The sequence below is a fragment of the Plectropomus leopardus genome, chromosome 23 (assembly GCF_008729295.1).
Source record: "Plectropomus leopardus isolate mb chromosome 23, YSFRI_Pleo_2.0, whole genome shotgun sequence".
Lineage (NCBI taxonomy): Eukaryota > Metazoa > Chordata > Actinopteri > Perciformes > Serranidae > Plectropomus > Plectropomus leopardus.
The window spans coordinates 2754950-2778981 of record NC_056485.1 but is presented as its reverse complement, the minus strand read 5'-3'; the positions used below and the strand labels follow the sequence as shown (position 1 = coordinate 2778981).

The window sequence follows — 24032 nt, the reverse complement described above, 5'->3', positions numbered from 1 at the left end:
GACCCTATTTTTACATGTCTTAGTGTCACTGATGGGAAGAACAGTTTTGGAAATTGGTCCAGTATTGCAGTGACAAAACAGGCTGCAGTCTAAACCACTCAGGGCAATTGTACCCCGTCAACTGCCACCAAGAGTTTTTTCTTTTTGTTGCCACTGACAGGCTCAGACTGTTACTCTGACAACATTATGGAAAGATTCCCTAATGCAACAGACCTTTTTGTTACAGAGTAAGATCCTTTTGGTTTAAGCAGAAACAGCCCCAACATCCTCAAACATACCAGACTCCATTTAAATAAACAGTCATTTTAGTGTGCATAGAGCCAACATGTTTTCACTTCAAACTGGGAGAATGAAGGGTTAATATCAATCCGTCCAGATTTATTAATTATTGAAACAGTGGAAAGACGAACTAAGAAAGTTTGTTACTTAAATTTTGTTTCTGTTGACTTAGAGTGAAGTATGTTTCATGATGATAAATGCAGCAGTAAGTCAGGAGCTAAAGGCCTGTGTGGTGGTCAGGTGGTTTCAGGCGTGGAGGTTCTGGGGGATCGGGGCCTCATCAGCTCTAACGGGGTGGAGGAGACGGTGCAGACGAACTGAGAGTACTGAGGCTCCTCTTCACAGTGTTCTTCACTCACTGTCAGTTTGTTGAGATGGACTCCTTCCAGCTCTGCATAGTGTGGACCTGAGAGGAGCCTGATCACCGCACAGACCCGGGGAACCTGCAGGACAGTATCCTTGAGGGTCATGATCACCACCAGGCCCACCAGCAGGTAACCTGTGGAGAGGAGAAGAGATCTGAAGAGTGTTTGATGAGCCTGTCATCATGCATATTTAGGGTTACATTAACCTTTTACAACCTGATTCTTTGTCACTTTTCTTCTGCTGAGGTAATGTTTCTTCACAAATTTTTAACCCTTTTAAACTCTGAGCTAATTGGTTTGATATCTTTAAAATACATGGGGAAAAAAAGGGCAACAGGAACAGCTCGATTTGGAATTTTTGGGGGTTTTTTTGAAAGCTATGGAAAAATGTCCAAACAAAGCTGCAATCGTAATTATCAAAAAGATATGTTTAAATTCATTTTACAGAATTATTATTATTATTATTATTTTATTAGCACTTTCTTTTTCCTTTTTTCAAATTTTCCAGCAATTTTCTTGTATTTTATTCATTTATCTTTCCAATTTTTTTGGTCATGTCATCTTAAGTATCTTCTCCCATGTTTTTAAAAGAAATCAAGCTAATTTCGTAAGGTGTCAAATGGGTTAAAAAGCCTATCAAAGACTAGTTTTTGATGGCTTGTTAAAAAAAAAGTGAAAAAGTGTTTTAAGTCTACTATTCTCTTTCTTTCAGCTCTGATTTAGTCTCCACCGACTCCTGTTAAAAATACATGTATCTTGAACTGCTTAACTGTTTCGATGAAAATTCTGTGAATTCTTGAATATATTACTTGCATCATACCGATACTATTACAATAAAAATGATATAACACCAGTTTACAGATGATGTCTAGTCTCATGCACTTACCTGTGGTGAGGAGTTGGAGTGTCTCCTTGGTCGTCGGGGCCCAAGTTTTCCCCAGAGCGTCCCCTCCCTGGCCGACGGTGCTCAGGATGACAAAACAGAAGAAAAGAGCATCCAGGAAGCTCCAGTCGGGCTCCAGCACGCAGACCAGGAGGGTGGGGAGGACGAAGAGGAGGGAGAGGACGAGCACAGAGAGGAGGCCGGCGTGGACAGAGGCGGCCCGGGCGTAGGACAAACCCCAGTAAGAGTGCAGGAGGTGGAGGGGAGCGTGGGTGACCACAGGGAGGAGGAGGCTAGAGAGGACGGTGAGGAGGAGCAGGGTGAGGGGGATCCCCAGGGTGCAGTAGAAGATACAGAAGAGCTTGGCCTCGTCCGATTTGGGGGCGTAAGAGTCTGAGCCTGAGGAAGAGGAAAGGGACGAGGAGCACTCAGGCAAATACATGAAACATTTTGGCAATTAAAGATGAAACCTCACGCGTTTCAATTATTCAATTCATTGATTAGTTAAAAAAAAAGGGGGGGGGGGTAACAACGTAAAAAAAAATTTATTTAAAAATCAAAATATTAGAAACAACCGAAGAGCTGAGGGCTGCTATCAAAGCAACCTGAGTACATAAATTAAGATACTTTTCAGAAGTTGGACATTTCTGCATTGTAAATTGCTTTTTTGAAGGAAATATTCTAATAATTTGAGATACTGGATTTCTGATGCTGATAAAGATATAGTCATCAAATTAAAAAAAGGTTTGAAATATTTTGATTTACATGTAATGAAAATATAATATATGAAAGTTGACCTTTTTGAATTAAATTACATAGAAAATTGAGCTTTTTCACAATATTCTATTTTTTTGAGATGCACCTATATGAGATTTGCTGCTTCATATCTTTGTGTAGTGGCTATAAATAATCTGAAAGGGTCACCATGACAACCTGTCACTATCACTTCCTGATAGTATCTTACCCATGGTGGTCAGTGTGACAATAACAAAGTAGAGAGAGGACGTGAAGTCGTAGCCTCTGTCCTCAGCGTCCTCTTTAAGGACGGCCACATCTCTGTGGTGAGCAGACAGAGCTCTTCCCAGCAGCTCCCTCAGCCTGCTCTCCTCCACACACGGGTTCTCCTGCAGGAAGGAGCGACGCAGTTCCTCCACCTCGGCTCTCAGCTCCTCCTCCACAGGCCTCTCCACGGCTGTGAACACCAGACCTCCCAGCAGGACGAACAGCAGGTAGCAGAGGAGCAGGCAGGAGAACGCACGGACCCGACAGAACTGTCCCAGCCAGGACACGAGCCGGGACATCTCTGGTTCTGACTGCTGCTCCTCTACACTCTGCAACCAGACACCAGAGCTGGTTAGGCTTTAAATATTTAGAGAGGTAGAGCAGGACGCAGACACAGGCCCAATCACAGGGACAGATCAGGTGCAACAAGTCTGGATTATACTCAGCAGGCGGGAGTGTTTCAAAATACAACAGAGTTTTAATCAGTGAAGACAGCAGCTATGTACAAGATGTCAGTGCTTCAGAGAAATCACCACTCTACCTGTCACGCCACACTTCACTCCCAAAATCTAGTCTCAGCTCAGAGCTCCAGCTTCAGCAGATGACACCAAATAATCCTGCACAAGGGTTAGACTGAAATCTGAAAGGTTTTCTGTTTTCTGTCAGTAATTACAGACGTACATTAATTACATTAAACATGGATCATCTCGTTACAATGAAGTGTTCTGCTGGGAAACCTTATGTCCTGGATGCCATCTGACATGCTCCACCCAACCAAACACCCTTATGGACTAAGTGCTAGGGGTCAACCGATATTGTTTTTTCAGGGCCGATACGATACGATTTTTAGTAGTTAATAACAGTGATAACCGATATTCGGAACCAATATGCATTTACAATAGAAATGAAAAATGAAATCTAAATTTTGGAATATAACAAACTCTAAAACAAAACTTTGTTTAAATGCCTTTAGCAAAGGGTTAATGGAAAATGAACCTTTCGGCATCATATACAGCAAGTTCCCTGCAACTTTTTAAAATAAAGTTCAGGGAAAAAAAATTAAATTTAAAGAATGAATCAATAAAAAAAGCTCCCTGAGGTTTTCCAAAGTAAAAGTTCCCCCCTGATCTAGCCACCTCACAAATCTGGGTAACCCTGGTTCAGCCCCCTCAGGTGTCATTCAGGATAAACAGGGGGAAATATTTCCTGACTGTAAAGCAATAAACAGCAATTAATGTGCTGTTTAAACATTCTAAACACAAAAATAAAAAGCTGGAAACACATCTTTGTTCCATCCAATCATGTTGTTTCAACACAACTTCATAAACACTGAAGCTGAATGAACTCCCCAACTGGAAATTTAAATTTTGGATTTTCCCAGGAGCACCTGAATTCACCATTCATCGTCACACATATCGGCTTGGCTAAATGCGTGCACACAGCACGGAGCGTTTGCATTAAACCACAACAGACGCATCGTTGTTCTGTAATGCAGCTCTGGTGAGTAACTGATTAAGATTACGATATTATTTTGTGGTTGGGTAATATTGTACTGTGTGCCTGTCATTGTCTTAACTATTATTATGAATTTGCAACTATGTGCCTTGCACTTGCACTTATTTGTTGAAAATTCAGTTCAAACTCAATTTATCAAATGTGCCATTTTTGCTTTTATTGGAAACCCTGAAATCTTCCTTGTTATGTAACTCTGAAGTCATGAAACTATTTCCTTGGCACCAACACAAACTGGTCTCTCCCCTCCTGAGCACAGATCGAGAAAAAATCCTGTGATTGCCGCAAAAACTGTTCAGGAATGGACTGAGGAACGCGACAAAGAGCTCAAGCCACCCAGCTAGCCTCCAGAGTCCCCAGATCACAATGTGACTGAGCATTTATGGGACGCCGCATTACCTCAGAGGTACCCTCCATACTCAGTGGGGCCTTAACATGTCAAACCATGGACACAGGACTGCTGGGAGATGTCCTGTGGTGTCTGGCACCAGAGCACTGGCGGCAGATCCTTTGAGATCTGTCCGTTATGAGGTAGGGTACCACGGATGCCTGATCACCCACAACGTCTCACCAAACCCTGTTCAGACACCAAAACTCTGAATAGTCCAATATTGGTGTTGAAAAGCTAAATCTGGTTTAACTGACATAACTATGAGTCGGGTAAAGCCCTTCTTTTCTGATATTTTGGGAGATATTGGCTGACATTAGCCTCTCACTGAGTACCAGCACCTTCATTTCAAGCCTTCTGCGGATATTTTTCTCTTAACCCTCTGAAAACTAAGAAAATTAGATTTCAAAACATTGGAGGACAGCGAGCAACTTAATAAGAAATGGTCCAAAATTTGCAAACAATTGATAAGACATTAAAAGAAACACACTGGAAACATAAAAAAACAAACAAAAACCAAGAAAATAACCTCAAGAAAGTGCCAAAACATTTCTTATTCAATTTTTCCATTTCTTTTTGTTGCACAAAATATATAATTAACAGAATTGTAAATATAGATTCTGGAGATTTCCATGTAATCTCTCACTCTCTTTTTTTTAAGTATGTGAGATATTTCTTGTCAAGTTGCTCATTATGTTTTTCCTGTGTTTTTGAGAAGAAGTCAAAGCGGTTTTCTCAGGTTTCAGAGGTCAAAATGCTTGTGGAAGGTGTCTACATGGCTCAGGTGTTAAAGGGTTAATGTACTTGGTTTCTTGATTTGCAAAGCAACGTGATGCAAAATTAAAATATCTCAAATCTGCACAAGCTGTTTTTTAATTGTTTTGGTCTACACCAGCATTACTTCATAATAACACTGCTTGGTTTAGATTTTTTCACACAGTTACAGCATCTTACAACTAATGCTAAAAATGAAACATTCCAGGAGTAAATTTCTGCGGTCTGCGTCGGCTCGTCTCAGTGTTTCTGGGTCACATCTGTTGGCAAAGTGATGCTGCACGCTGCTGTCAGCCAGTAACGTCTTTTATATGACTAACCAAGACATTTGTTCAGTTAATTTTGTTCAAAATGCTGTTTTCAGCCTTGATAACCAAGCAGAATCCTTGAGTTTGCTACTAAAAAAATATAATCACAGAACATGAAGATGGTCCTGTTAAAGTCTGCAGTCACGCTCTGCTGCGTGCAGTCTTAGGCTCATTTCCGAGAGCGCCTCTAGAGCGGCAGGTGAAGGGAGTAATGGGAACACGCCCAGCGGCGAACAGGTTTGCCCACCCTGCCGATGACGGGCAGTTTGTGGGCGTAGGCACGAGGCGGGATGGCGGAGAGAGGTGGAGTCGGGGCAAAGGTGGTCTGGAAGGGGCGGCGGCCTTGGCAACGCCGACCCATTTGCCGGCCGCCGATGAGGAAGGAGAACGCAGGAAGTCCGGTCTGAGGAGAGGTGAAGCGAGCTTTGGGGAAGACGTCCCGAGACAGACCTGCTGAGCGCTGGCCCGAACGTGACGAGGAAGATCTGGAGCGCTGCACAGAGGAGGACGAGGACGAAGAGGAGCGAGCCAGTGACCTGAAGAGAGAACAAAGTCATCAACATCAACCCAAAGTTTAACCCTTTGATACTTGATCAAATTTTTTTGGTTTCTTTCAAAAACACAGAAGAGCGAAACCAGCAAATTTACCAGAAATGGCCCAAAAAGTAGCAAGATATTAGTGAAAAGGTACAAGAAAATTACCTGCAGATAAGCACGAATAAAAAAAAGAAAGAAAACAATCCCAAGACAAGAAAAATACAAACAAAAACAAAAAACACAAAATGATCTGCAAACATGCAAAAAAGTAACAAAAAAACAGAAAACTGTCTGCAAACAAGTAAAAAAAAAAACTGGAAAAGAAAAGACAAATAAAAAACAAAAAAAAACAATATTTCCCAGAAAATTGTCTACAAATAAGTCAAAATAAAAGTTTCAAAAAATTAGCTGCAAAAAAATAAAGAAAGAAAAAGAAAAAAGACGTACAAAAAAACCTAAATTCCCCAGAAAATGATCTGCAGATGAGCAAAAAAAGCTTATATAAATTATATCTATCTATCCATATAAACATGTGGAAAAAAGTGCTTGAAAAATCAAAATAAAAAGAATAAATTATACTGCAACATAATTTGGATTTTTTTTTCATAGCTTGTTTTTTAAATTTTTAAGAACTTTATAAATCTCCTGTTTTTTGCAATTTGCAAAACATTTCTTTCCATGTTGCACATTGCCTTTTTTCCATGTTTTTAAAAGAAATTAAATTCATTTGCTCAGGGTTCAGACATTTAAATCTTTGTGAAAGGTGTTTAAATACAGCAAAAAAAAAAGAAAACCGAGGTCTGTCCAGGTTTCAAAGGGTTAATGTGAAAAAAAGGGGGTTAAATGCGTGTGCGTTACCTCCCCGACCCAGTAGCTGCCAGGCTGGGTGGGGGCGGGTCGGTGCGAGGACTCCCGTCCTGTCTGGGGCTGATGTTGAGGTTGGCGGTCAGCTGAGGCATCTTTCGGGTAGTGTCAGGGTTGGAGGCGGGGCCTGGGGGTTCCTTCCTGGCATCACCGGGCTGGGACGGGGTGCAGGGGGGGTAGCTGCCCAACCCGGGCCCCGTGCTGAACCTGACGGCCAGACTGTCTCCAAAGAAGGAATAAAGCTCGCAGTACATGGCGGGCAGAGGGACCGGGGTCCACTCCTCCCAGGGACAGCCGGCCCCGCCCGCCTGAAGATGGCTGGCGATTCCCAAGGCGGCCTCTGACAGAGGCTCTGGAGGGGGGCTGAGGCCGGGGGAGCTCACCCTGTAACCCATAGCGCCCACTACAGAACCCAGCTGACCGCTGGAGCCTCCCTCTGCCATCTGGGACAGAGACAGAGCCTTCATCTTCAGCAGGCGCTCCACTGCCACCTGCAGGACACATGATGTAGAAGGTAGAGGGTAGATTTATGTCATTTTTTTAAACAGAGTTTTAAAAAAAACAAAATTACATTTGTCCTTGATCCTGCCACATCTTTTTAGTTATGTGACACCAGCCCATCAGCTGTCACAAGATTCTGCTCTTAAACATGACGTTTAGTACCAAACTGCTATTAAAAGTCCAAAAACATAACCTGGGACCTTTTCTCTTGTGCCACAGTGAGGACAAAATGTTAACTTCAAACGATAAAGTGTTTCATAGCGAGAAATTATCATTTCAATACGCCAGTAACACTGTCCTCTATACTGACACCCTGGGCATTAACTGTGTATTTTTAGTTCCTAAGAATATAGCGAATTTATGATTTGTTCAGCACTCTTATTCTAGCATGCATTTAACCCTTAGGGCCTGCTTTAGTATTACACACACTCAGGTGGCTCTGCACACAAAATTAGCTTTTCAAATTCAAGCTTTAATAAATATTATATATTAATATCATTTTCTACTTTCATTGAGTTGATTTTTTTTAACCAATATCAGCCCCAATCATAAATATTAAATATTCATTAATTTTCAGTATTTTAACCCTTTAAATGCCAGGTTTTTGTCATGATGCCACTAAGTTTTTAGTTGGAAAAAAAGTACAAATAATGAATTATCTTCTATAGACTTTTCTACAGCCTGGAAAATGATGATTGATGTTTATACATTATTATTTTTGTCAAATACTCACTCATACCGCTCTGCAGACAAATTGTGCTTTTCAAAATCATTATATAGAAAATATTATACATTAACATTATTTTAGACTTTCATTGAGTTCTATGAAAGTTGGCAGTGTTGCTGCTAATCACAGACATATACCCAGCTATGAAAATGAAAAAGAATCTATTTATACAGTATAAATAATACCTTTTGTTTTCCTCTACAAACATCATGACACAATATATAATATTTGATAATTATGATTGGGACTGATGTTGGTTAAAAAACATTTTTTACAATATTTTCAAGTTTGATTTTAAAAAGCGCATTTTGTGTGCAGAGCGATACGAGTGTGTGTAATATTAAGTCCCTAAGGGTTAAACTGCGCCCCACTAACAAGTGTCGGTCAGCTTAGGACTTGATGCACGGCAGCTGGTAGCAGCTCACAGGTGTGGCAGGAATTACGTTCTGTCATCGCTGCTTGTGCTGTTAGCTTTTTAGCAATTTCTGATCTCCGGAACAATCACTACTTCTCAGTCAGGATGTTTCCAGGAATAAAAGCAAAAGTCTTGTAGCTGATGAGTGTATGAAAGGACTTGAGTGACTGCAGCACTGACCAGGATGGCTCCATACACTTTATGTCCATCTGCTTTGACCTGGGCATTAGACACAGAGTAGTCATCCAGCACAGCCTGCAGGTTGGCCCAGTACGCAGGGAGGTGAGGAAAGAGCACTCTCTCAACAGCCTGAACCGCACGCACGCACGCACACGCACACACGCACACACACACACACACACACACACACACACACACACACACACAGACAGACAGAGGGGGTAATGCAGAGATTATTCTCATACTGTTTATAGAAGTGATTAAATAACATTTTGGGGGTTTTAAATATATGGAAAAACATAAATATATATGAAACAATATATAAAACAGAGCAATACAAAGCCTTAGGCTTACATATACAAGACACAAAACATAGCTGAGCTAAAGGAAAAATGAAAATTATAAAAATAATAATCAGAAAAAATATAAAATAAAAAAATAAACAACCAAATACTAAAGTTAGTAGTGGGTCGGGGACAGCCCTCCTTCTATTTCAATGTGGAAATCTCTGGACATTATATCAACAGAAGGACTCGTCTGTTTTAGCAGAAATGGAGGAAACCGCTGGAATCTCTGAAACTACAAGTTTATTTGGACTTGAAAAGATAAAAACTCTTGACAAATGTCTGAGTTGGGGACAATGAATGAATCAGACTGATGTACAAAACAGTCTTTATTCAACCCCATCATATTGTGCCTCTTAATGTACAATGCCCTCCCTTTTTTTCTTTTGCATTAATGGACCAGTCATGTTATATTATATAATGTTACTGTTACTGTTACTGTTACTGTTACAATTACAAATAAAATAAAATAAAATAAAATAAAATAAAATAAAATAAAATAAAATAAAATAAAATAAAATAAAATAAAATAAAATAAAATAAAATAAAATAAAATAAAATAAAATAAAATAAAATAAAATAAAATAAAATAAAAAATAAAATAAAATAAAATAAAATAAAATAAAATAAAATAAAGTGAAGTACTGTAAAATAAAATAAAAATTGCAGAAGGTCTCCCAACATATAGTAGGAATGACTGACAGAATTTTTGAATATAGTCATGATTAGAAAGAAGGAAAGTAAACAGCACATATAGAGCAGAAAAAGCCTATGGATGGAGACAGTCTCTAGTGTAGATCTTAGGGTTCCCAAAGATATTGAATATTTTAGATTGAATTTTTCAGAAATATGTATAAAATGATGCTCAATGCATCTGGGATAGTTAATATTAAAACATGGCACTCTGTGTTTGAATAACTCACAGATTCAGTGAGGTATGGGAACAGGCTCATAAGAATTTATCTGTATACTATCAGTCAGTCTCTGAATGTAAAGAAATGTCAGTAGGCATCCCAAATTAAAAGTAATATTTCAGAGGATAGAGTTCTACATGCTTGTAATATTTGCAACACTACATCTTTCTGAATGTGTCTGATAATAAATAGTTTCTGCCTTTTAAAACACAGCAAATGGGAGCCATTACTCATCGGCCAAAGCTGCACACCAGTCTAACTGCTCATTCTTAAGTATGAACGGGTAAATTATATAACCCAAGAAACCTGAGCAAATTGGCTTGATTTCATTTTAATAAATTAAGATCGCAATGAGCACCTTAACAAGAAATGTGATCAAAAATTAGCAAAAACACTGTTAACGGTTTCCAGTAAAATACCTGAAATTAGCAAAACCAAAAGAAGAAGCGAAATGTGAAAAAAACAAAAACAGGAAAAAAAACCTGAAAAAAATGCTAAAATAAATAAAAAAAATATTTTTTTTCCCCTGTAAATGAATTTAAATATATAATGATGATAATATAGTTTTCTTGATATTTTCTCACTAGTTATTTGATAATTTCTTATATTATTTTTATAATATTTCTCTCTCCCTTTTTTTTTTAAAGCTAATTCTCAGGTCATTTTCTTAACATATTTCATTATTTTGGGTTATTTTTTTATTTTACAATTTGCGGGACATTTCATGCCTTTTTTCACTTGTTTTTTGAAAGATATCAAACAAATCTGCTATTCACACGCGGGTTACACTTGTTTTTTGAAAGATATCAAACAAATCTGCTCACATTTCAGAGGTGTAGAGAGCCAGGACTGACAGATGGAGGCAGTGAACTTACCTTCCATCCCAGAGCATGGAGCCCCACCACAGCTCCGTAGTGGGAGCAGAGTGGTCTCACTGGGTCAGAGAGAACGTTCTGGAGCGACAGCAGGATCTGATGGTAGAGACCGCTCACCAGATCACTGTGAGTCCTGCAGAGAAATCATGAAAGGAGACTGAGGTTTGAGACACGGAGACTCACATGGATGATAATGATGCATAAACATGTTTGCATTTCCAGCTTTAAAGGCTGATAATATGTCAGATGTTGCATTTAAACTTGTTTAACTGCCCCCAAGTGGCCAAAAGAGATAAAAATAGATAAATTTTTTTAGGAAAGTGCTGCAAAAATATGGTTTGGTTTATATTGTCGTTAATTTTCCACACTATTGCTGTTAAGATTTAATTTTTTTTTAGGAAATGCTGATTTTCAGGCAAAGTGCTCAGACAAATATATGTTTGGTTTACTTTCTGCCTGCAAAAAAAAGCTCTCACAGGGCACTGGTTACTTCCTAAACCCCCCACAACACAGGAGTGGATAGATATAGTAAATAGAGACCCAAATGATATGGGATTTTTGAGATCAATACCAATTTTATAGAGGAAAAATTCACAGATTACTGATATGGCGGCCGATATAGTGAATTTTGAGCTGGAATGAAAATAGATCATTTCTATGTGGACTGCACAGATTTTGCACCAATACGACTATGCAAAAGTACTCAGACAATTTAACAATTTAATTATTTAATATTACACACAAAAAATAAAGATGGAAAAAACTTAAGTTAACAAAAAAATAAAGATGGAAAAAACTTAAGTGAACATCAGTACTGTACGTGTTCAGCATCAGTCCTCGCTGCATTATATGGTCTGTAAAAAAGTTTTCTTATCAGCACATATCCGAAAAAATATATGCAGATGCCAATATGTGTGTGAAAGGTTCATATCGGCCAATGACATCGGTTGACATTGGCTAATAGTAAATGATATCATTTACATTATGGAAAAGATTACTTTGGCTCTTTGCCTTCAGAAAAGTGTGTTCATTGGGCTCTGGACTAAGCCGTGTGAAATATGTATGACCTTTATGACCAGATTTTGTGGAGCTATTGGATAGATGACCTTATTATGTTGCTCTTTTCTGACTATTTTTTTATTTCTCTAACAAGTCTCCTCATGAAATATCTTACAGAGCTTTTACATGTACATGTGGGCTCTCCAAATTATTATATGACATTGTCAAATAAAAATAAAAATAAAAATAATCCAAACAGCAGGGGAACTGTCTGTCTTAATGTATATTTCTGTACAATAAAATGCTGTCCAGAAAAACAATTTCAAAAAAAAAAAACCTCAAGCTAACTTTGGGCTTCTATCTATGAAATATAAGATTTTGGCCTTATATTTAAAATTCAGGAAGAAGCCTATGAGTTTTATCTAGCTGCAACTAATGATTTTCAAAATTGATCAATCAGTGGAATCATTTCACATGAGCTGGAGCTAATAGGGATTGTTTGGCGCATTGTACGCTCTTTTCATTCTTCTTTTTTTGATAATTTTGGCTGTGTTCATGCATAAGGTATGCATTTTGGAATGATTGTGTCGTTTTGTTTAATCGTGGAATTTCCAGCTCAGCTCCTACGATAAGTCTAAAATACACATTTATACTGTTCTGTGCAAAAAATGCACAATTGAAACCCATTCAAATTTTTGATCCCACAGCCATCAAAGCAAAAAAAAAAAACCTGTAATATTTCTGGGTGTCATTTATGAATTTGTCATTTTTACTATTTTCCACCTGATGACATATTTTTTACTATATTTGGCATATGGAGAAAACACATGCTATTTTCACTGGGTGCACTGTCACAGTCAATGTCGCTGCTAATCACTGACATATCCCAGGCTGTCATCATCAAAACTCAATGAAAGAAGAAAATCATATTAATGTGAAATATTTTTATAACCTGATTTTTAACATTTGACACATCAAAAAAAGTATAAAAATCAAGTTGCTCCTAATAATTTCAATATCCTATACTGTGATCATCATAAAATCTACTTTGCATGTAGTATAATGAAAATAATACATTTTTAGTTTGTTTGTTTGTTTAATCTGAAAACATAGTGGCATCTTGACAAAAAAACTGGCATTTAAAGGGTTAAAATTCTGAAAATTAATGACTAGTTGATATTTATGATTAGGACTGATGTTGGTTAAAAAAAAATAACTCAATTAAAGTAGAAATTAATATTAATATATAATATTTTTCTAAAATGGATGAAAGCGCATTTTGTGCACAAAGCAGAATAAGTTGGGCTGGAGCGACGTGTCAACGTAATCAAAGTAATCGATTATGTGAATACGTCGATTCACGTAACGTGTGTGGACATGTCGTACCAGCTTAATGAGAGTGTGAGCAGCGCCGAGCGTGTTTTTTTTGTTTTGGCGCTCATGTATCAAGTTAGAGCGTGCACACTGCCCGCCCGAGCAGCGCTTCTCAGGCACGTCTGAGCTGCGTGTCAGCTGCAGCACATCTAGAGAAACGGTGGCTCGCTTTTTTTTTTTTACATGTGACGCTCGTGTTTGTTGACTCTGTACCACTTTATACTGCAGTTTAAAGTCTCTCTGTCACAGAGATGTTTGTTTTACCTAAACTTCCTTGCTTCCCTTTCAAAACAAAAGCTATCTGACTGAGTCTCTGTGGACTTAATGCCATCAGTTGCTGATGCGATGCATTTTATTTTGAAACATTTACAGGATGGGGTTGTCAGTTGTGCAGGAGCTTGTATAACTTCATAAATGAGAGGAATATGTGCTTATAAATATGAAAATACAGCACTCATATCAGCAGGCAGCGGACTATTTTGATGCAGAAAGAATGTACTGGATATAATTATTTCTGTTAGAAAAAAGTTATAGTGTTATTGAAACTGCAGTAATTTAACTGTAAGATGTTTGTTGGACTGCTAGATTTGAGGTTTGTTACTGTAACAAAGAGTAACTGTTTTGTTAAGTGACTTGAATTTTACATTGTTTTATTTATTTTGCTGTTGGATTGCTAAATGTAGATTGCACTACACTCCTTTTAGAACAAGCTCTTGCATTAATTTCATTTTGGAGAGACTTTATATCAGACTGTAAAACACAGATTACCAGTTAAGACTGGGATATTTTTTGCTGGGGAATAATGCCCTGCAGTGTATGACAAGTTTTTAAATGTTATTTTCTGTAAATTCAGTGTTATATTAATTGAGAAATAAAAAAAATAATAGTTAGATCAATCAAAAAAATAATCGATAGATTAATCAATAAAAAAATAATTGTTAGGTGCAGCCCTAGGTATAAGTGTGTGTTATATTACAGCGGACCCTTGTGGTTTATCATGTTTTTAGTACATGATCTTTAGCGTTTTATATTAAACATAAGAAACCCTGCTTGCACATGCATGTTAATGATATGATCATTGGTGCCCTGCGGGCAGACTGTGTGTCCATCAGTGATGTGCTCACCAGAAGATGTGGCTGAGCAGCAGGGCTGCGTAGTCTCGGAGGGTCCAGTGGTCGTTGAGCGGGTTGATGGAGGCGGCCAGCGGCTCGAGGATGCAGTACATGACGCTGGACACCAGGCTGCGCACGTATGAGCCCAGGTACAGGTAGGGGTTCTGAACCAGGCTCTTCACCATGTGGAGTAGCCGGTTGAGCTGCTCCAGGTCATGGCTCACTGACTTCACCTGGACAAAAACAGACACACAATTAACAATCTGATGAATCAAAAACATATTTTTTAAAGCACTGTAACTAAAACTCTGCACGTATAAGGTTACAGTTTTTAAAAATCTGTATAAAAACAAATCACTACTTGTTTTTTGGTGTCCAATTCACAAATGAAGTTTGGATTTCAAATGGAATATCAAAAGAACAAATGATGTACAAAGTTACAGGACAAACTATTTTTTAACCAGAATTGTGAAACCCGGAAAGATCATTTTTCCTCATTTCATGTCTAAAATGGATTGTGTGGATTCTAACTTTATTAAATGTTCAATATCTACACAATGTGACGATGCGACAAACGTACCCCGCTGATGACGTAAACAAAGTACGGCAGGAGGGCGGCGATCTTGGAGTTGGACTGAAGGTCCAGCAGAGCCACCTGAAACACACACGAGAGACATGTAAGCAGGAACACAGTGTTTGGCCTGACTGAGCGTGAGCCTGTGCGGAGCTGCAGCTTACCTTCATGAGGTGGGGGTCCTCTCCCAGGATGGCCCGAGTGATCTGTTGGTAGTATTTCAACAGGTCGTCTGACAGAGACTGCACCGCTGTGGGAACTGAAACATTTCAAGAGTCAGCTCCAACATCTTAAAGCCTCCGTCAGGATCACACTGACACACTCAGTCAGAGGCACGAGTCAGCTTAAGACACAGGTCTCTCCTCTGCTGCATGTGTCAAAGGACATGTTTTCCGTTCTAACCTGAACACATTTCAAATATTAAAGGAATAGTAGTTGATTTTTGAAGTGGGGCTGTATGGGATGAGGTATTACATACAGCAGCTGGCAGTCAGCGAGCTCCCTGTCTGTAGAAACTGACAGGGCGCGCAACCCACAGGGGTTGATATCAAAACACAAAAAAATTCATTATTTTCAATATACTACAAGCAAAGCAGATTTTTTTTATGATGACAGTCTGGGATATATTAATGATTAGCAGCAACACTGATTGTGACAGTGCATCTAGTGGAAATAGCATGTATTTTCTCCATGTGCCAAATATGGTCAAAATGACACCATCAGGAGGAAAATAGCAAAAAATTCAAATTCCAAGGCAAAAGCCTCTTTTTTTTAAATCAGTGAATTTCCAGCTCAGCTCCTACAGCAAGTCTAAAATACACGGTGAAAACTAAATTGTTAGATTCAGACTGTTCTGTGCAAAAAATGCCCCATTCAAACCCATTTCAAACTGACATTTTTGATCCCACAGTCATCAAAAAATGAAAACATGCATTATATTATTTCTGGGTGTCATTCTGGGCTTTAGACTTGGAATTTGTCATTTTAAATGTTTTCTGCCTGATGATGTCATTTTAACTATATCTGGCATATGCAGAAAATACATGCTATTGCCACAAGCTGCATCGTCACAATCAGCGTTGCTGTAAATCACTGACATATCCCAGACTGTGATCAATTTAAAAAATGTACTTAATAATATATTGAAAACAATTCATTTTTTGTGTTGTTTATTATTTTAATGTAAAACATTGTGGCATCATGACAAAAAACTGACATTTAAAGGGTTAAAATTCTGAAAATGAATAAATATTTGCTGTTCATGATCAGGACTGATCGTTGAAAAGAGGCACCACTGTCTGTACCTCACACTGTGGTTGAGTCTCACCTGTCCCCTGAGGCTCCAGATTTCCTTTCCCATCCAGGTAAGACACATTTACTGACAGGAGAAGAAAACAGGAGACATTATAAGTAGACCACACCTCCTGAATTGTGAACTTTCTGCATTAAGGATCTTTCTGTGAGCCGTTCAGGAGAGTGCAGCGGGTCGTACCTCGCACCATGGTCTCAGCGCAGCCTTTGGGAATGTTGGTGGCCAGCGCCAACTCCACCAGGTTGATGTCCCGGTCCTCAATGAAGAAAAGCTCTCCTTCTTTGGCTGAGCGGAAAGGCAGAGCATCCTGGGCCCCGTAACCACATATGGCCTGATGGAGACACGCAGATAAAAGGTGAAGGCTGCACGTGTCACATCAGACTGAGCGTTCAGACATACACAGAGATATTCTCACCTCCACGTTGCTCCAGCGCAGAGCTCTGTTGAAGTCCTCCACTGTCAGCTTCCTCCTCTTGGCATGTCTCATGAACTGAGAGCTGCTCTGTGTGTCCAAAACATCACGCATTCAATACTGCATGATGACATGAATAACCTGCACTGCACCTCCACAAAATCTGACTGTCACCTCTCTGTTCAGCACTTATTATAGGAAATTTCCCCTCTGGGATCAATAAAGTATTTCTGATTCTGATTCTGAAATAACTGATGAAACTTGGCCTGAGGATACTGCACCAAAAATTCATCTTCATTTCATCATTTTTTATTATCTAAATTCAAGTGTTCAAGTGTGGGTTTTTTTTATGATTACCCTGTTTCTAGCTATGTTTTTACATACTTTGTGCTGGTACTTATTTCCTTTTTTATAATTCTCTATGCTTAGCATCAGAGCGATTATTTCTGATTCTGATTCTGGGTATGCAACAATGATAGCCTTTTCTGTATAAAATTGGACGAATGCTTTATACTTAAAAGATACATTTTTGGATGGAGTAGCACTTCAACCCTTTGAAACCTGGATCAACATCAGTTGTCTCGTGCTGCCTTTCAAAAATTTTTAAACCTTCGAACCGGTTTGAATTTTTGTCAAAAACATGGGAAAAAAAGCAATCAGCAAAGTGGCATGAATTGTCCCCTAAACTGATTTTTATTTCCTAATTTGAAAGGTAAAAATTACCTGAAAATTAGCTTTTTAAAAAAAGAAATAGAATCATAAAAAAAGTGATCAAATAACTAGGGGGAAAATATGAAGAAAAAAAAATTTTGAAAAATGCTATTATTATATATTTCAAATTGGGTGACACAAAGACATTATTTTATTTTTATTTATTTATGTATTAATTAATCAATGTATTCATTTAGTTTTATTCTATTTCTTAACCTTTTTCCAGGTCATTTCCTTTTTTGTTCTTTTACTTTGAACTTTGTTACAGGTTGGCTGAAGCAAAATCAGACGTGAGAATGTTTTAATTATTTTATAATGTTCTATAGCTGAGTGCTGTAACTGGATGTGACCTTGATATCTTACTTTTGTAACTTTTTGTCTTTTTACTGTAACTCTATTGTAATTCCATGTAACCTTGATGTAAATATAAATATAAATATTTACCTCTTCTCTTCTTTTTTTAACCATAGCTATTATTGTATACACATTATTATATGTAACCTTTTTATCTTATTTTTGTCCTTTTCTTTACTATGAAGAGTTGAAAACTAGCAATAATTCTAATTTGTATATGTGAAACATCAGTTACCACAGCTTGTTTGTAACCAGCTGAATGTTACTGTATAAAAAATAAAAACCTTTCTTTTTGTGCAAGGTAATTTTCTTGTTGATTTCTACTAATTTCATGCTAAATTTCGGGTCACTTTTGCTGAGTTAATCATTGCCTTTTTCCATGTTTCTGTAAGAAATCGAGCCAATGTGCTCAAGTGTCAAAGGGAAAATATTTCAGTTCTCTTTCATGCACCCAGACAACACCGACCTGTGTTGCCTCTCTCAGCCGGTAGCACACGTCCTCCGCCAGCAGAGCGGCCACATCGTCCCCCAGCTCCACGCCTGCACTCTCGGCCATGAGTTTGACGGACTCCCGGGAGACCTCGGCGAAGCGGCGCTCCTCCCGGTCCGCCATGCTCACGGCGACCACTCACAAACTGAAAAAAAAAGAAAATTACATGAATACCGTATACTACATTTCGACCTTTTAGACGCTTTATTTATCTTCTTAGACACGGAGACAGCGTGCAGGGCGCCAGGTGTTTTAGATATTTCAGGTCTCCGCAGAACAGCGTTCCTACAGCTTACATTTAGAATATTTTATTGAAATTTAGCCACGCTTGGTGAATCAGCTATATCCCGAATTCACAAACACACAAATGTGATTCAATTCAAGTCTCTACTTATAGTGTAACCGCTTTGTATTAGTGACAATACGCCAAAGTTTTTAAATTACCACTTTTTTCAATGTAAATTGGTGTACAGTTCTCATGCTAACAAAAGGAGATGTGGGTTCCGTCTATCACCTGGTACAAGCCATCTAAAGTGATTACTGTGAAAAATGTTATGTACACGCATATAAAACTACAACTTTTGTTGTTGTAATGTTTGTTACTGCATTATTTAAGTTATAAATAAGCAAAATAGAGGGAGAGGCACGCAAATAACGTTACTAGCCTCAGAGCATCACCGGTTGCAGCAAGCTACAATCACATAAGATGCTAATAGCTAAAGTTAGCTGTCTAACAACGACATAGGAAAGTGCTAAAGAAAATCTTCTATATTTTGACCAGACTTTACCTTCTAAGCTAGAATGGTTGGAGGTTGAGTATCATCTGGGTCAGAGAAGTTTGCATCTGTAGCATTGAAGCTACTCTGGGCACCATAGCACTACGAGCCCTGTTAACTCTGTCGAGCTAGTAAGCATGAGAACTGAAACATCCGTCAAACCTTTCAAAGTAAGGCAATACTCGCCAGCGGATTTGGACCGTTTTTGAGTGTTATAACGGATTACAGATACATTGAAATATACTACGGATGAATAAGTGCTCGTTGAATTGGAATTGGTTCTCATAAGTTTATTTTAATTTGCTAATTTGTCTAAAAACCATAAAAACGCACAACATCCGGTTTGGGATTGGCTAGCTTGACTCTCTGCTAGCTCTACATGTTGACATTTTCCGTTTACTAATGACGCGCCAGGAGGTGAAGGTCAGTGATTGGTCGAATGAAGAGCATTGGGAGATGCTGATTGGTTAATTGAATACTAATGCCAACCACCATCTTCTGGAAATAATTAGCAATTTTAAAACCTCTTGATCCCGTTTGCTAAATTTCATATTCATAAATCTCAATTTTCAAAAATCACCCCCTCTTTAAAGCTGATTTTTTTTAGTTTAAGGAAGTCTCTTCTACAGGAGTAACAGGAAAAGTACTACGACCCTATATAATTTAATGCATAGTTTCTACTGACTAGCAAATAGCCACAGCATCATATGACTTAGTAAAGCCAAAAAAATTGCCATATATGGCTTTTTCCAATCGCCTAAAATACCACCTCATGTGAGCATAAAACTTTATTGCAATATTTGAGTTTTCGAAATTAACGTTTCCATTGGGCGTATTTTATATTCGTGATTAGAATTAACACATTTAGAGGGTTAATGGAAACCTGCCTGGTGACAAAAAAAACCTTTTAGGGAACATAATTGAGGGAGCACATATGCCGTAAGTGGTTACATTGCAGCTTGTTTTGCAGCTGTGAGTTGCATTGCTTCACTTAACATTTAAAAAAAAAAAAAAAAAGTTAATTTGTCAAGAAAAAAAAAGGGGGGAAACAGTGTTCAGGGTGAAAAAATACCCAAGTTACCTTTGAAGATGTCTTGTAATTGAACTAAAAGGGCAGATTGTGTAGTTAGTAATTAGTGTCCTTGTGAGTTGTGTTGCCATAGCTGCCAAAACCAACCAGTATCGATACTTCACGTCTTGGTGGGATCTTGATGCAAACAAACCCACTAAGTTCCAGGTATGAAGAGTACAATATAGGACTATAGACCATAAAGACTACAACATAAAAGGTTAGAGATTAAAATTGTTTATTCACGATTCTGAGGTCAAACGTTTCATTTACTCAGTTCATTAATAAAGTATTTACAATAGTTAAAAAGTTAAATACACTCATAGCTCCACCTGTAGTGAATCCAGAGACCACAACTCAAACTACAACAGACTGCTGCTCTGCAGCTGAGCAGCTGAGCAGCTGGCAGCCGCTCAACCTGCTCACACCGGCTCTCAGGTCAAACTAAAGCAATTTAAAAAATATATAATAAATGCCCCGGGGAGAGGACAGAGTTAAAATAAAACAAACCAAACATTTATTGAGCTTTGGTGATCAGTGCTGAATGTGGAGCTGCGTTCAGAGCGCCCTGTTGTCCCAGATGTCCTGCGCCTTGCTGCTCTCCAGCTGCTGCAGGTGGAGGGCGAGCGGCAGCAGCAGGTCGCTCAGGTGCTGGCTGGAGAACGTGAAGGCGTTGTGGGCTGTGGCCTCTGCGGGCGGGGTGGCCAGAGGGGAGGCTGAAGGAGGAGAGGAGGAGGTTGAGGAGGTGGGTGAGGTGGAGGTGAAAGGGGAGGTGGGAGAGGGTAAACCTGAGCTGCCAGAGAATGGCGGAGGATAGGAGGACCCGCCCTGGGTCTGCTCCGAAGTCTTGACCTTGCTGGGGAGGCCATGCTGGAAGCGGCAGCGCGTTCCGTACAGGCAGAAGCCAAAGGAGCTGAAGGTGCGGCACAGAGCTCCGCGTGGCTTCCACTCCTTGGTCGAAGGTTGGCGCTGCGGGCTGGGAACAGGTGGCGTCTTCTCACAGATATCAGGCGACTCAGGACCGCTGCCTACGTCTCCACCGTCCACGTGCAGGAAGTTACAGCGGGTGCCAAAGGGACAAACGCCAAAGGAGCGGAAGGTGCGACAGGGGACGTTCCTGCGCCGGCGCAGGGCGGGGCGCTGCTCTGTGGGGTTGTGGACAAACAGGCAGCGGCTGCCGTAGTAACAGTAGCCGGTGGTGTGGAAGCTGCGGCACAGCTCCGTCTTGTACTTGGGGTGGCGGAAGGGAACGTGGAGCTCGTGGAGGCCGTGGGCGAACTGGCAGCGCTCGGCGTAGTTGCAGAAGCCAGTGGCCGAGTAGCTGGTGCAGAGCTCCGTCTTATAGCGGGTGGAGCAGACCCAGGGGATGAGGGGAGGGGAGGAGGACTCCACCAGGGGGAGCAGGGCTTTAGCCAGGGAGAGCCCCTCACCTCCTCCTCCTCCTCCTCCTCCGTCTCCATCCGCCTCCTCACTGGACAGCAGCTGGTCCACCAGCTCCTCGTCTTGGTAGGACGGGAGGAACAAGTCGTCACTGCTGGTCTAAAAACAGAGTAGAGTTTAGCTACGCTGATCAAGTCCTGCCTCCTCTGCCTGCTGGAGCCTGTTTCACTAGCTTTATTTAACCCTTTGAAACCTGAGCAAACTGACTTGTTTTATTTCAAAAACACGGAAAGAAGAAATCAGTAAGAATTTGTAAAAAGTCAAAAGAAAGTTTTTTTTAAAAAAATATTAGAAATTTACCTTAAAAATATATACTTTTTCTGTAACATAAAATTGTAAATATACAATACCATTACAAAAAGGATTAGAATTGTAGTCTACAGAACAGTTTATTTTTTTTGACAATATCTCATGATCCTCCTGGCTTATTTTCAGGTTATTTCCTTAAGATACACTAAAATAGGCACAAAAAAAGGTTTAAAAAAAAAAAAAAAGGAAAAAAATACCACAACAAAGGGCTTAAAATTTTAAATACACAATTATAACAATTAGAAATGTAGTTTTCTGGACAATGTTCTCCCTGTTTTAATGATATCTAGTAATCAGCCCTGAAATAACAGAAAAAAATAAATACATTTCGTGTTATTTGATAGAATTCCCTATCGCAGGAACATTGTAAATTTTGATTTTTTTTTTTTTTAATACAAAATAGTTTGCCTTTTGCCACATTGTCTTGTGGGAATTATTGATTTGCATTTAACCCTTTGAAACCTGAAACAGGCTTGATTTCTATCATGGGAAGAAAGTGATGAGCAGCTTACCAAGAAATGTCCAAAAAAGTGGCAAAAAAAAAAAATTCTAAGACATAAAAAGAAAAGAAAAACTAAATAAATATTTTACCCCAGTTTTCTAAAAATATCAAATTACAACCCCCTGCTAATTTAAGTCATTTCCTTGTCATCTTTTAATCTAAAATTTTTGCCAAGTTGCTTACTATGTTTTTTTCCCCTCGTGTTGTCAAATTAAATTAAATTTTATCCAGCTTCAGAGGTTTAAATGCTCGCAAAAAGTGTCTGAAAGAAGCTCAAGTGACCTGATGATGAACCAGGTGTTTGAGGGTTAAAGGTCACAGTTTTGTAGCTAAACAGGACTGCAGCAGGAAGCTGTTACCTGACTGACTTTGTATGATGTGTTTGACTCACCTTAAACATGGCTGCTCACAGTCTGACAGGCCCGGGAGGATTTTGGAAACTGGACCGCGGTAGAAAACAGCCTGTGAGGCGGTGTGAAGAGCTCCGGTGTGTCGGTCAGTTAGCAGGATGGTACGGACCCGAACTCAGTTGCCCCTTTACCGAGTCCCACACAAAGAGCGACTGCGCTCCTGTTGTCTTTTAAACCGCCTCCCGCCTTCCGCTTTAAATGAGCTTCAGGTGCGCTCGAGCTCGACGTCACAAGCGTGTCTCGAGCGACCAATCGCGTCCACGTGCGGGGAACGTGCTCGATGGCTGACCAATCCGGTTAGCAGCTGTGATAATGTCAGCGGCATTAACCCTTCGCACCCGTTTTAATATGACACACTCACTCCACTCTGCGCACAAAATGCACTTTTCAAAACATAACACGTGAATTTTATTTTCTACTGTCATTGAGTTCATTTTTTTAACCAACACCAGTCCTAATTATGAATATCAAATATTTAATAATTTTCAGAATGTTGACCCTGTAAATGTCAGGTTTTTGTCATTATGCCACTATTTTTTTAGATGAAAAAAAAAACATAAAAAATGAATTATTCTATTATTCTATTCTATAAACTACATGTAAAGTAGGTTTTTTATGATCACAGCTAAGGATATTTCAATGATTAGCATCAATCTTGATATTTATAAATTTTTATTGTGTTTCATTTTTATTTGTGTCAAATACTCACACATACCACTCTGCACACAAACATTTTTCTTTCCTAGATTTAGATTTAGTTTTTTTGGTTTTGGTCATTATGTTTGTATGTTTTTAGATTTTAAAAAAAAAAATTATTATTTTCAATTTACTACATGAATGTTTTTGAAATTATCACAGCCTGGAATATGTCAGTGATTATCAGCATTCATTTTTATACTTTTTTTTTCATGCAGTGTCAAATACTCACTCATACTGCTCTGCACATAAAATGCACTTTTCATAAGCAAATAATATAAAAAATACTATGCATATCAAAGATTCATTAATTATCAGAATTTTTACAGTTTAAATGCCAGTTTTTTTATGATATTATTTTAGTTTTAGATGGGGAAAAACACAAACAAAATAATTATCTTCAAGAAACTATATATAAAGTAGATTTTTTTTTTTTATTATGCCAGCCTGGTATATGTCAATAATTAGCAGCAACATTGACTGAGACAGTGCACCTAGTGGAAATAGCATGTATTTTCTCTATATGCCAAATATGGTAAAAATGACATCATCAGGTGGAAAATGGTAAAAACGACAAATTCCAAGTCAAAAGCCCAGAATGACACCCAGAAATAATACAGTGCA

The 24032-nt window shown here is 38.9% G+C and overlaps 3 protein-coding genes across 3 annotated transcripts; all 3 read right to left on the bottom strand.

Moving 5' to 3' along the window:
- Positions 1–515: 515 nt before the first annotated feature.
- kcnk7 (potassium channel, subfamily K, member 7) lies at positions 516–2828 on the bottom strand. The gene is made up of 3 exons (XM_042511941.1): positions 2492–2828; positions 1531–1926; positions 516–778 (listed from the first exon to the last, which is right to left on the bottom strand). Exons 1-3 carry the CDS (start codon positions 2826–2828, stop codon positions 516–518), a joined length of 996 nt encoding a protein of 331 aa, XP_042367875.1.
- Positions 2829–5284: 2456 nt separating this feature from the next.
- taf6l (TAF6-like RNA polymerase II, p300/CBP-associated factor (PCAF)-associated factor) lies at positions 5285–19194 on the bottom strand. The gene is made up of 12 exons (XM_042512363.1): positions 18995–19194; positions 18183–18351; positions 16655–16741; positions 16420–16570; positions 16255–16305; positions 15092–15186; positions 14934–15008; positions 14366–14586; positions 10869–11001; positions 8736–8864; positions 6907–7403; positions 5285–6047 (listed from the first exon to the last, which is right to left on the bottom strand). Exons 2-12 carry the CDS (start codon positions 18327–18329, stop codon positions 5699–5701), a joined length of 1935 nt encoding a protein of 644 aa, XP_042368297.1. The 5' UTR covers positions 18330–18351; positions 18995–19194; the 3' UTR covers positions 5285–5698.
- Positions 19195–20272: 1078 nt separating this feature from the next.
- On the bottom strand, positions 20273–22873 carry cth1 (cysteine three histidine 1). Its single transcript, XM_042512428.1, has 2 exons — positions 22694–22873; positions 20273–21590 (listed from the first exon to the last, which is right to left on the bottom strand). Exons 1-2 carry the CDS (start codon positions 22700–22702, stop codon positions 20610–20612), a joined length of 990 nt encoding a protein of 329 aa, XP_042368362.1. The 5' UTR covers positions 22703–22873; the 3' UTR covers positions 20273–20609.
- Between the last annotated feature and the right edge of the window lie 1159 nt (positions 22874–24032).

What these genes read in the sequence shown, in the direction of transcription:
- taf6l (XM_042512363.1), bottom strand. Translation starts at nt 18,329, where the DNA reads ATGGCGGACCGGGAGGAGCGCCGCTTCGCCGAGGTCTCCCGGGAGTCC. An exon ending in TCTGGAGCCTCAGGGGACAG is followed by an intron (nt 15,187 to 16,254) that starts GTGAGACTCAAC and finishes GAAATGTTTCAG; the next exon opens with TTCCCACAGCGGTGCAGTCT. An exon ending in CTGCTCAGCCACATCTTCTG is followed by an intron (nt 11,002 to 14,365) that starts GTGAGCACATCA and finishes ATTTCTCTGCAG; the next exon opens with GACTCACAGTGATCTGGTGA.
- kcnk7 (XM_042511941.1), bottom strand. Translation starts at nt 2,828, where the DNA reads ATGTCCCGGCTCGTGTCCTGGCTGGGACAGTTCTGTCGGGTCCGTGCG. An exon ending in TGTCACACTGACCACCATGG is followed by an intron (nt 1,927 to 2,491) that starts GTAAGATACTAT and finishes CCTCTTCCTCAG; the next exon opens with GCTCAGACTCTTACGCCCCC. An exon ending in ACTCCAACTCCTCACCACAG is followed by an intron (nt 779 to 1,530) that starts GTAAGTGCATGA and finishes TCCTCTCCACAG; the next exon opens with GTTACCTGCTGGTGGGCCTG.